Source organism: Scomber japonicus, chromosome 15 (assembly GCF_027409825.1).
Source record: "Scomber japonicus isolate fScoJap1 chromosome 15, fScoJap1.pri, whole genome shotgun sequence".
Taxonomy (NCBI): domain Eukaryota; kingdom Metazoa; phylum Chordata; class Actinopteri; order Scombriformes; family Scombridae; genus Scomber; species Scomber japonicus.
Window position 1 is genome coordinate 1,020,782 of NC_070592.1, and position 12,500 is coordinate 1,033,281.

A 12,500-nucleotide genomic window follows, 5' to 3' on the forward strand; every position below is an offset into this window, starting at 1 on the left:
TGAAGAGCAGAGCAGATGTAGGCCAGGACAAACAACATCGCTCCATTACACAGCTGCACCTCTCAGAGAGTGTGTGTGTGTGTGTGTGTGTGTGTCTGTGTGTGTTTGTGTGTGTGTGTCTGTGTGTGTGTGAGTGAATCTCTGTGTGTGTTTGTGTGTGTGAGTGTGTGCGTGTCTCACTAACTGATGAATCTCGCTCTGGGATGTCGGCCAATGCTGCAGTTGGATGCTGCGTCATGTGACCATAACAACCAGGAAGTGAGCTTTTTGCTCTTCTGTCCAAATTTCCAGATTATTAAATTTATTCTGCACGAACGACTCAGATAAAAGCTTAAAAACCTCCATCATCATTTCATCTGTGATGTAAATGAATGAGTCAGCAATAAGACCGAACTATGAATCATTAAAACCAATGAATCACTTTATCAGATACTTTATTCTACTGTTGAATGTTTTTCCTTTGACTGTGATGATGATGTGCTTCACACCTGCAGGATGATCCTTGTTTGTTTCACCAGGACGGTCATCACTGCTGATGCTGCACCCATCCACCTGATGCAGCACCCATCCACCTGATGCAGCACCCATCCACCTGTCAACCTCACGCTCCATCTGACCCTCACTGTGAACAAGATCAGGGGCAGTCCACCTTGTTCCAGCAGAGCACCATGGCATCAGATTTGGAGGTGCTGACTCTCATCCCGACCACTTCACCTGTAGAGTCCAACAGAACAACATCAACCACAAAAAGCAGAGAGGAGATTCTGAGGTCCCCAAACTGGACCCCAACTCTGTGCATGCATATCACAAATAGGATCAGAGACCAGGGACAGCCCTGATGGGTTATTCAGCTATTCTCCTTCACATCGTTATTAAATATGTGTAAATGAATAAATAAACAAACCTGCTCAACAACCGCTGAGGTCAGTCAGACCGGCTCAGCAGAGAACCTTTAATAACCAGCCACAGGAGCCAGTAACCATGGCGACAGGTCAGGTAGCTCTAAGCCGAGCTTAAAGTTAAGACTTAAAATATTTTTTCTCCACACAACAAACACAGAACAAACTGAACATAACGGCTCAGAGATAATAAGAGTCGGTAAGATGATGAATCCATAAATGAGTTAAACTAGTTTTAAAAGCAGCATCAGGTTTGTTAAAATGTACATTTAGTATTTTTGTTGGTTTTCTAGATAAATTGAGACTGAACTCAGCGGCAGCAAGACATCATGGAGGTTACGCCCAGTTCAATATAATCAATATATTAAAAAAAGATCAATAAGTCAAATCAGTTTCACCTTCAAGACTTATTTTATTTAAACAAGGAAACAGGAAGTGTCCAGCCAATGAGGTGCGAGGTAAAGTATCCAGCCAATGAGGTGCGAGGTCTGTAGAAACGTGTAAAAACCCGACGCTGGAATAAAGAAACAGCTTATCGTCTCAAAACAGGAAGTAAACACGGCTTCTTTTACCCACAATGCATTTCTGTTTACAGTTACATCATTCAAAAAACATCAACATAGAAACCTTCAGTTAAATAAAAGAAGAAAGAAAATTTAAACTAGGGCTGTCAAACGATTAATGTTTTTAATCTAGATTAATCGCATAATTTCCATAGTTAATCGCGATTAATGGCGTTTTGAAGTGCATGTTTAAAATCCTGTTATCTTCCATTTGAAGGCAGTTTTAAGCCCATAATGTAAAGCATTTCTTACCAGAGTGTCTTAACTGGGAATCAATCACGGCTCTGCTGCGACTCCCACACTCCAAAATGGTCCTTTGGTGGAGCTGAGGCTGGCTTGGCTGCACCTGGGTGTTTAGCGTGGAGGTGCTAACTCAAACTCCATGTACTCCGGTGGTAGTTAAACTCCGTTTGACACAGGTTGCATTTTACTTTTGACTTGTCAACTGAAGCGTCTGGAAGTGTTTTAAAGTTAAACAAGCCGTTCAAAAGTCCAGTAGCTCTCTTACTTTCCATCAGCGTGGTAGGTTTACTGCAGGAGGCCACTTCAAAGCATAGCGCTACAGCTAGAGGAGCCGTCTACGGGGGAGTAGAAGGGACAAAAAGGCTTGCAACATTAAAATGAGATTAAAAAAAATTAACGCGTTATGGATTGCATTAATCTAGTCACGATTAACATGTTAACGCTGACAGCCCTAGATTTAAATGTTTATATTTTAGACAAAGTGAACACAGTGTAATCAGAATTATAAACACGGCAAAATAATAGATTCTGGATCAACGTGGAAAAATCAGTTAAAAATAAATTAAAGATAAATAAATACATCTTTTCACCAACATCACTTACAGTACAATGAATTCTTTAAATCTTTTACTCGTTACAGCGTCGCATCGAACTTCATGATAAATGTGCAAAAAAATTAAAAACAAAAAAAGTTGTGACGTAACATCAAAAAATCTAAACCACAGAAACACAAAATGAGACTTTTAAACAAGCGACAGACCGATATCCGCTTGATCGCCAAAATAAAAGTGCAAATATTTTATTGTTTGTGTCGGTCTGATGCTAACATTTATTATTTATACTATTACTGATTAACCTGTTGAATAATTGTGAGTTTAATGTTATTTCTGGATCATGTTTTTAATATCTTTACTTGGTAAATTAGTAATTTTTTACGCTACTTTAATACGTAACAATACAACTAATAACGTGTTTGTGCTTTTATAATATTTCTAATTAATATTTCGGTGAGTATTTTTGACTTCAGAGTTCAGGAAAAATAAAATAACTACAACAGAAAGAAGCTAAGTGAGTTATCGTGACTAACGTTAGCTTATTTGCTGGCTAGCGTCTTAGCCATTAGCTCGTGTAGCGCTGTGAGGAGTCGCTACGTTAGCAAACGCTAAGCGCCACATGCTAACGGTGTCACTGGGATTTAACTGGTTTGTGCTCATTTTAAAATAACTCAACTAAATTCTGGTCTTTAGATTCTCGTGATTTCAGTTTCGTGTTCACGCGTTTTTACCGCGCAGCTAATCTGGAGCATCGTACTACGCTAGCAAAGAAAATCTACATATTGCACAAAGAGGAACAGGATTTATAGTTAAACTGCTTCCTGTTCTGTTACAACCCAACACGTAAACATTTCATCTGTGTATCGACATTATTGCTCTTTCATCTTCATCGTCATCATCTTCATCATCATCGTCATCATCATCATCATCATCATCATCACGGTGTAAAAACTCCCTGAACAAAAACTCACAGCTGACGTTTAACTTCATCAGTGAGCTGAGAGGAACATACAGGACTAAACCAAGGATCGTAGAGATCTAACAGAAGACATCATTATTATTATTATCATATATCAGCAAATAAATCAGGTAACAGATATTTAAATTCTTAGTGTCAGTATTGGAAGTCCATTTTCAGTTTATTATTAGTTTAAAAAGAAGAAATTTACACAGAATCCCCCCCAAAGCCCGACTGTGCCTGCAGGAAACAGGCCTTCTTGTTTTCATTGTATTTAAAAAGTTTTCCATCGTATAAACGTTGACATCATCAGTGGAAAAAATCCAAAATTCTTCTTTCAAAAATGTGTCTTCCAAACATAACACACGACCGACTGGAGCAGCGTTTCACTTCCAGCAAATAAACTCAGAGGAGGAAACGTGCAGCAGCATCACAGGAGCTGAGCGTTCGTACCCGTCCATTAAAACTATTTACTCAAATTAAACGTGACCCGTCTGTCACACAAAGACTTTTTGGATAAAATGGGCAGCAGAGGTGAGAGGGCGTCTAGTGCACTGTGGAGGATTAAAGTCATTAAACCTCCGGGGAAGAACTGTATCGCTGCTGGTTTCAAATAATCCACATTTAAGTGTTCTCGTGTCCCAGATTAAAAGCCATAAAAACATTTTTAGGAATAGAATCAAAAATTATCCAAATCTGTGTCCTTTGTTTCAAAGCATGCTGTAAAAACGCTGCTACTACTTTCATTGAGAAAATTCAATCATTCAAAATATATAAATCATCGTCACGGCGTCTCGGACTCGTCGTCGTCCTCGGGCGATGTCGGCGAGGTCGGCAGGTCGTCCTCTGCTGCTGCCGGGGACGTAGGCGAACCAGCCGCCCCCGCTGGTTTCGTCATCTTCTCGTAGGTCCTCCTGCGCTGCCGCCGCAGTGTCTGGCTCTGCAGCTCCTTCACTTCCTGCAGCACCTCCTGCGCCTCCTTCCATGAGGACACTGCCTCCTCCAGGAGACGCTCTGCCTCCGCTCGCCTCCTGTCCACCTCCAGGTCCTCCTCTGGCAGCAGGGGGGGAGGTGAGGAGGATGGAGGCGGGGACAGGCGGTCTTTGTCGGGGCTTTTAGGCAGCGAAGACTCGAAAGATCCGAACTGGCTCTTCTGACTCAGACCGGAGGAGTCCTTGCTGCTCCTGAGGCCGGGGGAGTCGGCGTCGCTACCTTGCAGTGAATCAGATCCTTTGACCTGCTCCGATCCTCTGACACATGGAGGCGAATCAGGTGACTTCAGAGAGTCGTCCTCCTTGTTGGAAGACGCGTTGGGTGATTCCTTGAGTTTGGGTGAACAGACTGTGTCCGAGCTCTTCGATCGAGGAGAGTCGGTGACGGTCAGACGAGGTGAATCTTTCAGGCGAGGGGAGTCGTTTGCTTTAGCGGCGGGTGAATGTGATCCTCTGGAGCGAGGCGAGTCGGCCCCTTTGGAGCGATTCTTCTTTGCTTTGGAGCGAGGAGACTCTCTCCCTCGCAGACGAGGAGAGTCTTTGCCTCGGAGGCGAGGAGAGTCGCTGCTCCTGCTCCTCGAAGATCCTGAGGACCTGCTGAAGTAGACAGACAGGAAAACACTGATCTTACTTGTCTTCAGGGTGTAATTTTGATATGCTGGCTGGTTGATAGCCTCTCTAACCCGAAATGATCCTTCACTGTTTCCATCTTTACAAGTCGAGGCTCATTCACTCAATTTAAAACGTAGAAACTGGATAAAGATCATTTTAAGACCTCCTCACTGTAGGCCTCTGTAAGTCAGATTTCATGTGTTTGCTAACTAAAGAACTTAATAGTTTATTGCTGTTTGAACCATCTGGACACTTTTTAACCAGCAGGGTTTTGGTGAAGCTTGGTGAGCTTGTCCTCCGACTGGTTAATAAAGACGCTTACAGCAACATCAACAGTGTGCACAAGATGGAAAATGAATCTGAATCTTAACAAGGAGAGGAAGGTAGAATGTATTTTCCTTTTCGGACAAACCCTATACTTTCTGAAGCATCAAAAGTTTCAGTAAAGCTGTTAATTGTACATAAAATAAGAAATAACAAACCTGGAGTGAGGAGAGTCGGAGCCCCTGAGGTGATGGAGGCGAGGGGAGTCGATCCCCTTCATGTAAGGTGAGCTGCCTCCTCGTTCTCTCTCTGCTTTGGCCTTTTGCAGCTCCTGTCGATCACAACACACAACATTAGTCTTATATGTCATCTTTCCATTTCTGTGTCTTTGTATCTGCTCGATGAACTCATGGATGAAGCAGTCAGACCTGCAGTCGCATCTCCTCCAGCAGCTCCTGAGCTCTCTGCATCCTCTGGGCAATGAGGCTCTGCAGCTGACCGACCGGCTGGACCGAAGCCCCGCCGGTCGCCTCCTCTTCCGTGGGACAACGACGCAGAGCAGACCGCAACTCTGATCGGATCATCGCTGGTCTGAGGACCGGAGGAGGAGGAAGGGGACAGGAAATAAGATTTAGAATTTGAACTTGCACAAACATGAAGGTCCTGGGTCTGAATTCAGAATCGCCCACAGACCTAAGATATGCAGGTTTGGGTAATTGGTGACTTTAAACTGCCCCTCTGACAGTAAATGGTTGTCTGTCTACTTTTTAAGTTGGCCCTGTTTTGGGTAGTGACCTAGGTTTCTGATCATGGGGGGTGTTGTGGTGTTTTACTGTCAGGTTTTTGTGTACCTGGAGGAGAGGACTTCATCCATGGAGGCACAGCGACTCCGACCCTGCATGCTGAACCTCTTCCCTGGCTGTGGCGTTCGAGACTGAGCCTGGAAGATTGGAAAGACAACACGAGGTTCAGGTCGGCGGTTTGTGGTTCAGCGATACTACGAAGCATTCTGGTCTGGATTAATAACACATTATTACCGACTTCCGTTGGGATTGTCTATTTAGATGAAAAGGACAAAGAAACTGAGCAAAATGTCAAACTGTAGAGAGGTAGGTTTAAAAATATACAAGGTTCAGACATGACTAGACTCATTTCTTAATGAGGCATCAGATAACGGACGAAGGCCACGTCTCAAGTCAGGTTCAGGTTTTAAATTTGGCAGTACCAGCCGGGTTCAGATCTGAGGTTCAGGTCCATGCTGAGGTCATATAGATATTATAATCTATGAGGAAAGAGTTTTAAAATGAAGTCCGTACCTGCACCTGCTGGGCATTGTGCACCTTGGAGGCCTCCAGATGGGGCTGTTTGTCCCAGGATCTCTCGCTCCCCCTGGGCAGACTCCCAGTCTTCACCTTGGGCTCTTTGGACGTCACCCGCAGCTTTGACACATCGGTGCCGGATCGCTGACGACCTCCCACCTCCCGAGATCCGAGCGCCGCCACCTGTCCACAGGAACCACCCATCTGCAGGTCGACCCGGAAACCGTTCTCCCAGGACTGCCGCAAATCGCCGTCATAGTCTGGACAGAAGCCGTCCTCCTCAGCGACCAGGTCCAGGGTCAGCATGCCGTGGGACGAGGTGGACGCCTGGGGGTGAGATCAGAGACAACACGGCCTAACTGAAGATAATGTTTCTATAGATGTTTGATTAAGAGAGAAATACAAACAGAAATAGTGAATGAATTAGTTAGGTAAGAGAGGAAGGTGTGTGGTACCACGGCCATCAGGTGTCCTCTGGTTGGCAGCCGGCGACCATGAGGGATCTTCGCTCTGTCTCTGGTGGGATGAACCAACACACTGTCCTCCTCGATGGTCACCTGGACAGAGACAGAAAACACTGAGCTCAGCGCATCCGAAGTGTCTGAGAGAGTCTCAAAACACATCCACGAGTTAAAAAGAAACCATCGGCAGGGCCAACAAGATCGCCCCGGTTAAAGGGACCAATCTAAAAAGGTTTATAGTAGGGCTGTCAGCGTTAATTTTTTAAAATCTCACTTTAATGTTGCAAGCCTTTTTGTCCCTTCTCCTCCCCCGTAGACGGCTCCTCTAGCTGTAGCGCTATGCTTTGAAGTGGCCTCCTGCAGTAAACCTACCACGCTGATGGAAAGTAAGAGAGCTACTGGACTTTTGAACGGCTTGTTTAACTTTAAAACACTTCCAGACGCTTCAGTTGACAAGTCAAAAGTAAAATGCAACCTGTGTCAAACGGAGTTTAACTACCACCGGAGTACGTGGAGTTTGAGTTAGCACCTCCACGCTAAACACCCAGGTGCAGCCAAACCAGCCTCAGCTCCACCAAAGGACCATTTTGGAGTGTGGGAGTCGCAGCAGAGCCGTGATTGATTCCCAGTTAAGACACTCTGGTAAGAAATGCTTTACATTATGGGCTTAAAACTGCCTTCAAATGGAAAATAACAGGATTTTAAACATGCTATTCAAAACGACATTAATCGTGATTAACTATGGAAATTATGCGATTAATCTCGATTAAAAAAATAATCGTTTGACAGCCCTAGTTTATAGTAAAAAGTATAATGACCCTTTATTAATATCAGTAACCATGAGGTGTATAAACGCAGGTAGAGATGAGGTACGTAAAGCCTTATTAAGGTCATCAGGGTTCATTTTGGTTTAAATGTCAGCTGACTAACGTACCTCGTCCAAAATTCGGTTCTTGGCTTTGATGATCGCCACGTTGAGCGCGTTTATCCATGATTCCTTCTCCTCAGGACTCACTGCCAGAAACACCAGGTTGGGAACCTGCAAAAAACACAAAGATAAAAACTGAATTTGCTTCATACGGTAAAAATTTTCAGATACGAGCTCGAGACGATCTCAGCAAATGATCTGTCGGGTAAAATTCAGGAAAACATCTGAAAGGCTGTAAAAAAACACAAAAGTTTATTTATTTGAAATCCATTCAAGTTGTTTTAAATTGATAAAAAAACATCCTCAATGATATAAAAGCTGTTATTGTTGTTTAAATTCAACTGTGAACATTTTTAAATCCAGGTTAAAAACATTTCTCTTCTCCTGAGCTTATGATTGAGCTCTTTTAACCCTCCTGTTGTCCTTGAGTCAAGGAAGGAAGGAAAGGAGGAAGGAAGGAAGGAAGGAAGGAAGGATGGAAGGAAGTTAGGATGGAAGGAAGGAAGGAAGGAAGGAAGGAAGGAAGGAAGTTAGGTAGGAAGGATGGAAGGAAGGAAGGAAGGAAGGAAGGGAGGTGGAAGGGAAGAAGGAAGGAAAGGAGGGAGTAAGGAATGGAGGAAGGAAGGAAGGAAGGTGGAAGGGAAGAAGGAAGGAAAGGAAGGAGGGAGGGACGGAAGGAGGGAGAAGGAAGGAAAGGAGGGAGTAAGGAATGGAGGAAGGAAGGAAGGAAGGAAGGAAGGAAGGAAGGAAGGGAGGTGGTAGGGAAGAAGGAAGGAAAGGAGAGAGGGAGTGACGGAAGGAGGGAGAAGGAAGGATGGGAAGAAGGAAGGAAGGAAGGAAGGAAGGAAGTGAGGTGGAAGGGAAGAAGGAATGGAGGAAGGAAGGAAGGGAGGAAGAAGGAAGGAAGGAAGGAACAGACACGAACGACACAAGGGTTAAAGCACTTTACATTTTAATCTTTCATTTGCACTCTATGTCCTTTTAATGATTTTAAAGCTAATTTATTATTTTATGCTGCAATCTTAGATTTAACGCTCTATTCTAGCATTTTATTGCTCTTTCTATTTTTCTGTACTTTGTTTTTACTGTGTGGGGGGGGGGGTAATTGTATGTTTTAATGTTTCTGTCTTATGTAAAGCACATTGAGTTGCCGTTGTGTATGACATGAATATATAAATAAAACTGCCTTGCCTGAGTTCTTTGATATAGTTAAACTTAACTAGCTCGTAAAACTGGCTGAGAGCACAGGGAGATTTTCCTCCCTTCTTTTCTCCCTCTCTCCTTCTGTTTCCTCCCTCACTCCTTCCTTCCTTCCTTCCTTTTTCCTCCCTTCCATCCTTCCTCCCTTCCCTCTTTCCTCCCTCCCTTCCATCCTTCCTCCCTCCCTCCTTTTTCCTTCCTTCTTTCCTTCCTTCTTCCTCCCTTCTTCCTCCCTTCCTTCATTCTTCCTGCCTGCCTTCCTTCCTTGACGCGAGGACAACAGGGAGGAAGGAAGGCAGGAAGAAGGAAGGAGGGATGGAAGGGAGGAAGAAGGAAGGGAAGGAGGGAGGAAGAAGGAAGGAGGAACAACAGCTACATTTACAGACTGTCATTCAGTTATTTTCACTGACAGAGAGCACAGGGAGCATCACTCAGTAAAATCACTGCTGAGCTTTTTCAGACTCACTATCTTCATCTCCTTCCTTCCTTCTTTCCTCTGTCCTCCTTTCCTTCCTTCCTCCCTTTCTTTCTCCCTCTCTCCTGCCCTCCTTCCTTCCTTCTGTTCTCCCTTCCTCCTTCCTCCCTTCTTTTCTCCCTCTCTCCTTCTTTGTTTCCTCGCTCACTCCTTCCTTCCTTCCTTTTTCCTCCCTTCCATCCTTCCTCCCTTCCTTCATTCTTCCTCCCTTCCTTCATTCTAATGTTCCAGCAACAGTAAAACTGACTGAGAGCACAGGGAGATTTTTTTTAGCATCACTCAGTAAAATCACTGCTGAGCTTTTTCAGACTCACTATCTTCATCTCCTTCCTTCCTTCCTTCCTTCCCTCCTTCCTTCATACTTTTAAATAAAGTGTGTGTATCTGAGTGTTGAGTGTTTTCCAGCAGCAGTAGAAACAGACCAACATGTGAAAGTGTTGTTGTGGCTCTGCAGGATTATTCTGCTGGAGCTCGTCCTCTGGCGGACTAATGGGATATTCTGAGGATTAAAAACAACCCCGAGCCCGGCTCAGCCAACCACCGCAGCCCGGGAAGAGCACCACCAATCACGAGAGGGATGTAGGAGGAAATCCACCAACGAGGGGGGGGGGGGGTGAGCACGTCGGGGGGGGGGGGCGTAATCTCCGAGCACAGAGGACGGACAGAAGAGACGAGGACGAAGGAGGATCAGACTTTACTGACGCAGCTTCAGAAATCATCTGTTCATGTTTTATGTGTAAAAGTCTGGAAAGGAGGGAGGAAGGGAGGAGGTAGGAAGGAAGGGAAGAAGGGAAGGAAGGAAAGGAGGGAGGAAGGGAGGAGAGGAAAGGTTTGACCTGCTGAGCAACAAGTGAAGTCAGCAGGAGTTCAGATGATGTATTCACAGCTGTCCAACATCTAGCTGAATGTCTCAGTCAGATTTTAATATGTTTCTGACGTAATAACTGTGAGCCGCTCAATGACCTTTGACCTTCCAGCAGAAGTGATGCAAGCCTGGCAATGCAAAGTCTGGACACAAGTGATCAGCTGGAGACGAGTCATAGAGACAGAAATGTGTCTCAGCTGCTTCACCTGTTATCATACTACCTGAGACGCAGGTTAATGAGTATACACATGTTAATGACGGGTGTAAACGGGTGAAAATGTTCCTCTTCTGCCGCTTATCCTGGTCCCGAGGCGTTCCTAGGCCAGCCCAGAGACATAGACTCTCCAGCGTGTCCTGGGTCTCCTACCGGTGGGACGGGCCCTGAACACCTCACCAGGGAGGCGTCCGGGAGGCATCCTGACTAGATGCCCGAGCCTCCTCATCTGGCTCCTCTCAACGCGGAGGAGCAGCGGGTCTACTCCGAGCTCCCTCCGGATAACTGAGCTTCTCACCCTATCTCTAAGGGAGAGCCCAGCCAGCCTACGGAGGAAGCTCATTTCAGCCGCTTGTACCCGCCATCTTGTTCTTTGGGTCACGACCCAAAGCTCATGACCAGAGGTGAGGGTAGGAACCCAAAGCTCATGACCAGAGGTGAGGGTAGGAACCCAAAGCTCATGACCAGAGGTGAGGGTAGGAACCCAAAGCTCATGACCAGAGGTGAGGGTAGGAACCCAAAGCTCATGACCAGAGGTGAGGGTAGGAACCCAAAGCTCATGACCAGAGGTGAGGGTAGGAACCTTTCGGCTCAGCTCTCTCTTCACCACGACGGATCTGTGCAGAGTCCGCATTACTGCAGACGCTGCACCGATCCGCCTGTCGATCTCACGCTCCATCCTTCCCTCACTGTGAACAAGACCCCGAGGTACTTGAACTCCTCCACTTGGGGCAGGATCTCATCCCCGACCCGGAGAGTGCACTCCACCCTTTTCCGGTTGAGGACCATGGACTCGGATTTGGAGGTGCTGATTTTCATCCCGGCCGCTTCACACTCGGCTGCGAACCGATCCAGTGAGAGTTGGAGGTCACGGTCTGATGAAGCCAACAGGACCACATCATCTGCAAAAAGCAGTGACCCAATCCTGAGGTCACCAAACCGGACCCCCTCCACACCCTGGCTGCACCTAGAAATCCTGTCCATAAAAATTATGAACAGGATCGGTGACAAAGGGCAGCCCTGGCGGAGTCCAACCCTCACTGGAAACAAGTCCCACTTATTACCGGCGATGCGGACCAAGCTCTGACATCAGGGGGTCCGATACCTGGTATTCCCGGAGAACCCCCCACAGGACTCCCCGAGGGACACGGTCGAATGCCTTCTCCAAGTCCACAAAACACATGTGGACTGGTTGGGCCCCATGCACCCTCAAGGATCCTGCAGAGGGTGTAGAGCTGGTCCACTGTTCCACGGCCCGGACGAAAACCACACTGCTCCTCCTGAATCCGAGGTTCGACTATCCGACGGACCCTCCTCTCCAGCACCCCCGAATAGACCTTACCAGGGAGGCTGAGGAGTGTGATCCCCCTGTAGTTGGAGCACACCCTCCGGTCCCCCTTCTTAAAAAGAGGGACCACCACTCCAATCTGCCGTCCAGGGCCTTAAGGAACTCGGGGGGATCTTGTCCACCCCCAGGGCCCTGCCAACAAGGGCCTCAGCCCCAGAGATAGGAGAGACCACACCCGGGTTTACAGGTGTAAACGGGTGTAACCAGGTGATGTATGATGTCACAGGTGATGTGTGATGTCACGGGTGATGGGTGATGTCACAGCCTCACCGTGTTGCCCGGCTGGCGGCAGCGCAGCAGAGTGAAGCGGCTGTGGTTTTTCTTGCTGCGGCTCTTTGCTTTCCTCAGCTCCTCCGAACGCTCGTAATCAGCCAGGTCGAACACTTCCTGCGCCTTCCGCTCGTCCTTCACCTGCAACACAAACACAATCAGCACTCAGTCATGGTTCCTCCTGTTCATACCACAGACTGTTAAGAAGACACAGACGTAACATCCGTGACGTCACCCATTGGTTTGTGGACTGCTGCTCGGAAGCCAATAGTTTCTAATCTAGGCAGCGCCATCTTGAAAATTTCAGGTGCATGCTGGGAAAAATAAAAACAGGG

The 12,500-nt window shown here is 46.4% G+C and overlaps 1 protein-coding gene across 1 annotated transcript in view; it reads right to left on the minus strand.

Moving 5' to 3' along the window:
- Positions 1–4,001: 4,001 nt before the first annotated feature.
- Positions 4,002–12,500, minus strand: part of plekho1a (pleckstrin homology domain containing, family O member 1a) — a 15,362-nt gene continuing 6,863 nt past the window's right edge. Inside the window, exons 3-10 of the mRNA XM_053334728.1 lie at positions 12,166–12,306; positions 7,800–7,904; positions 6,863–6,961; positions 6,402–6,731; positions 5,937–6,025; positions 5,514–5,676; positions 5,304–5,416; positions 4,002–4,806 (exon numbers count right to left, since the gene is read on the minus strand). Of these exons, the coding sequence (XP_053190703.1) occupies positions 4,002–4,806; positions 5,304–5,416; positions 5,514–5,676; positions 5,937–6,025; positions 6,402–6,731; positions 6,863–6,961; positions 7,800–7,904; positions 12,166–12,306 (1,845 nt within the window). The remainder of the gene's footprint in view (positions 4,807–5,303; positions 5,417–5,513; positions 5,677–5,936; positions 6,026–6,401; positions 6,732–6,862; positions 6,962–7,799; positions 7,905–12,165; positions 12,307–12,500) is intronic.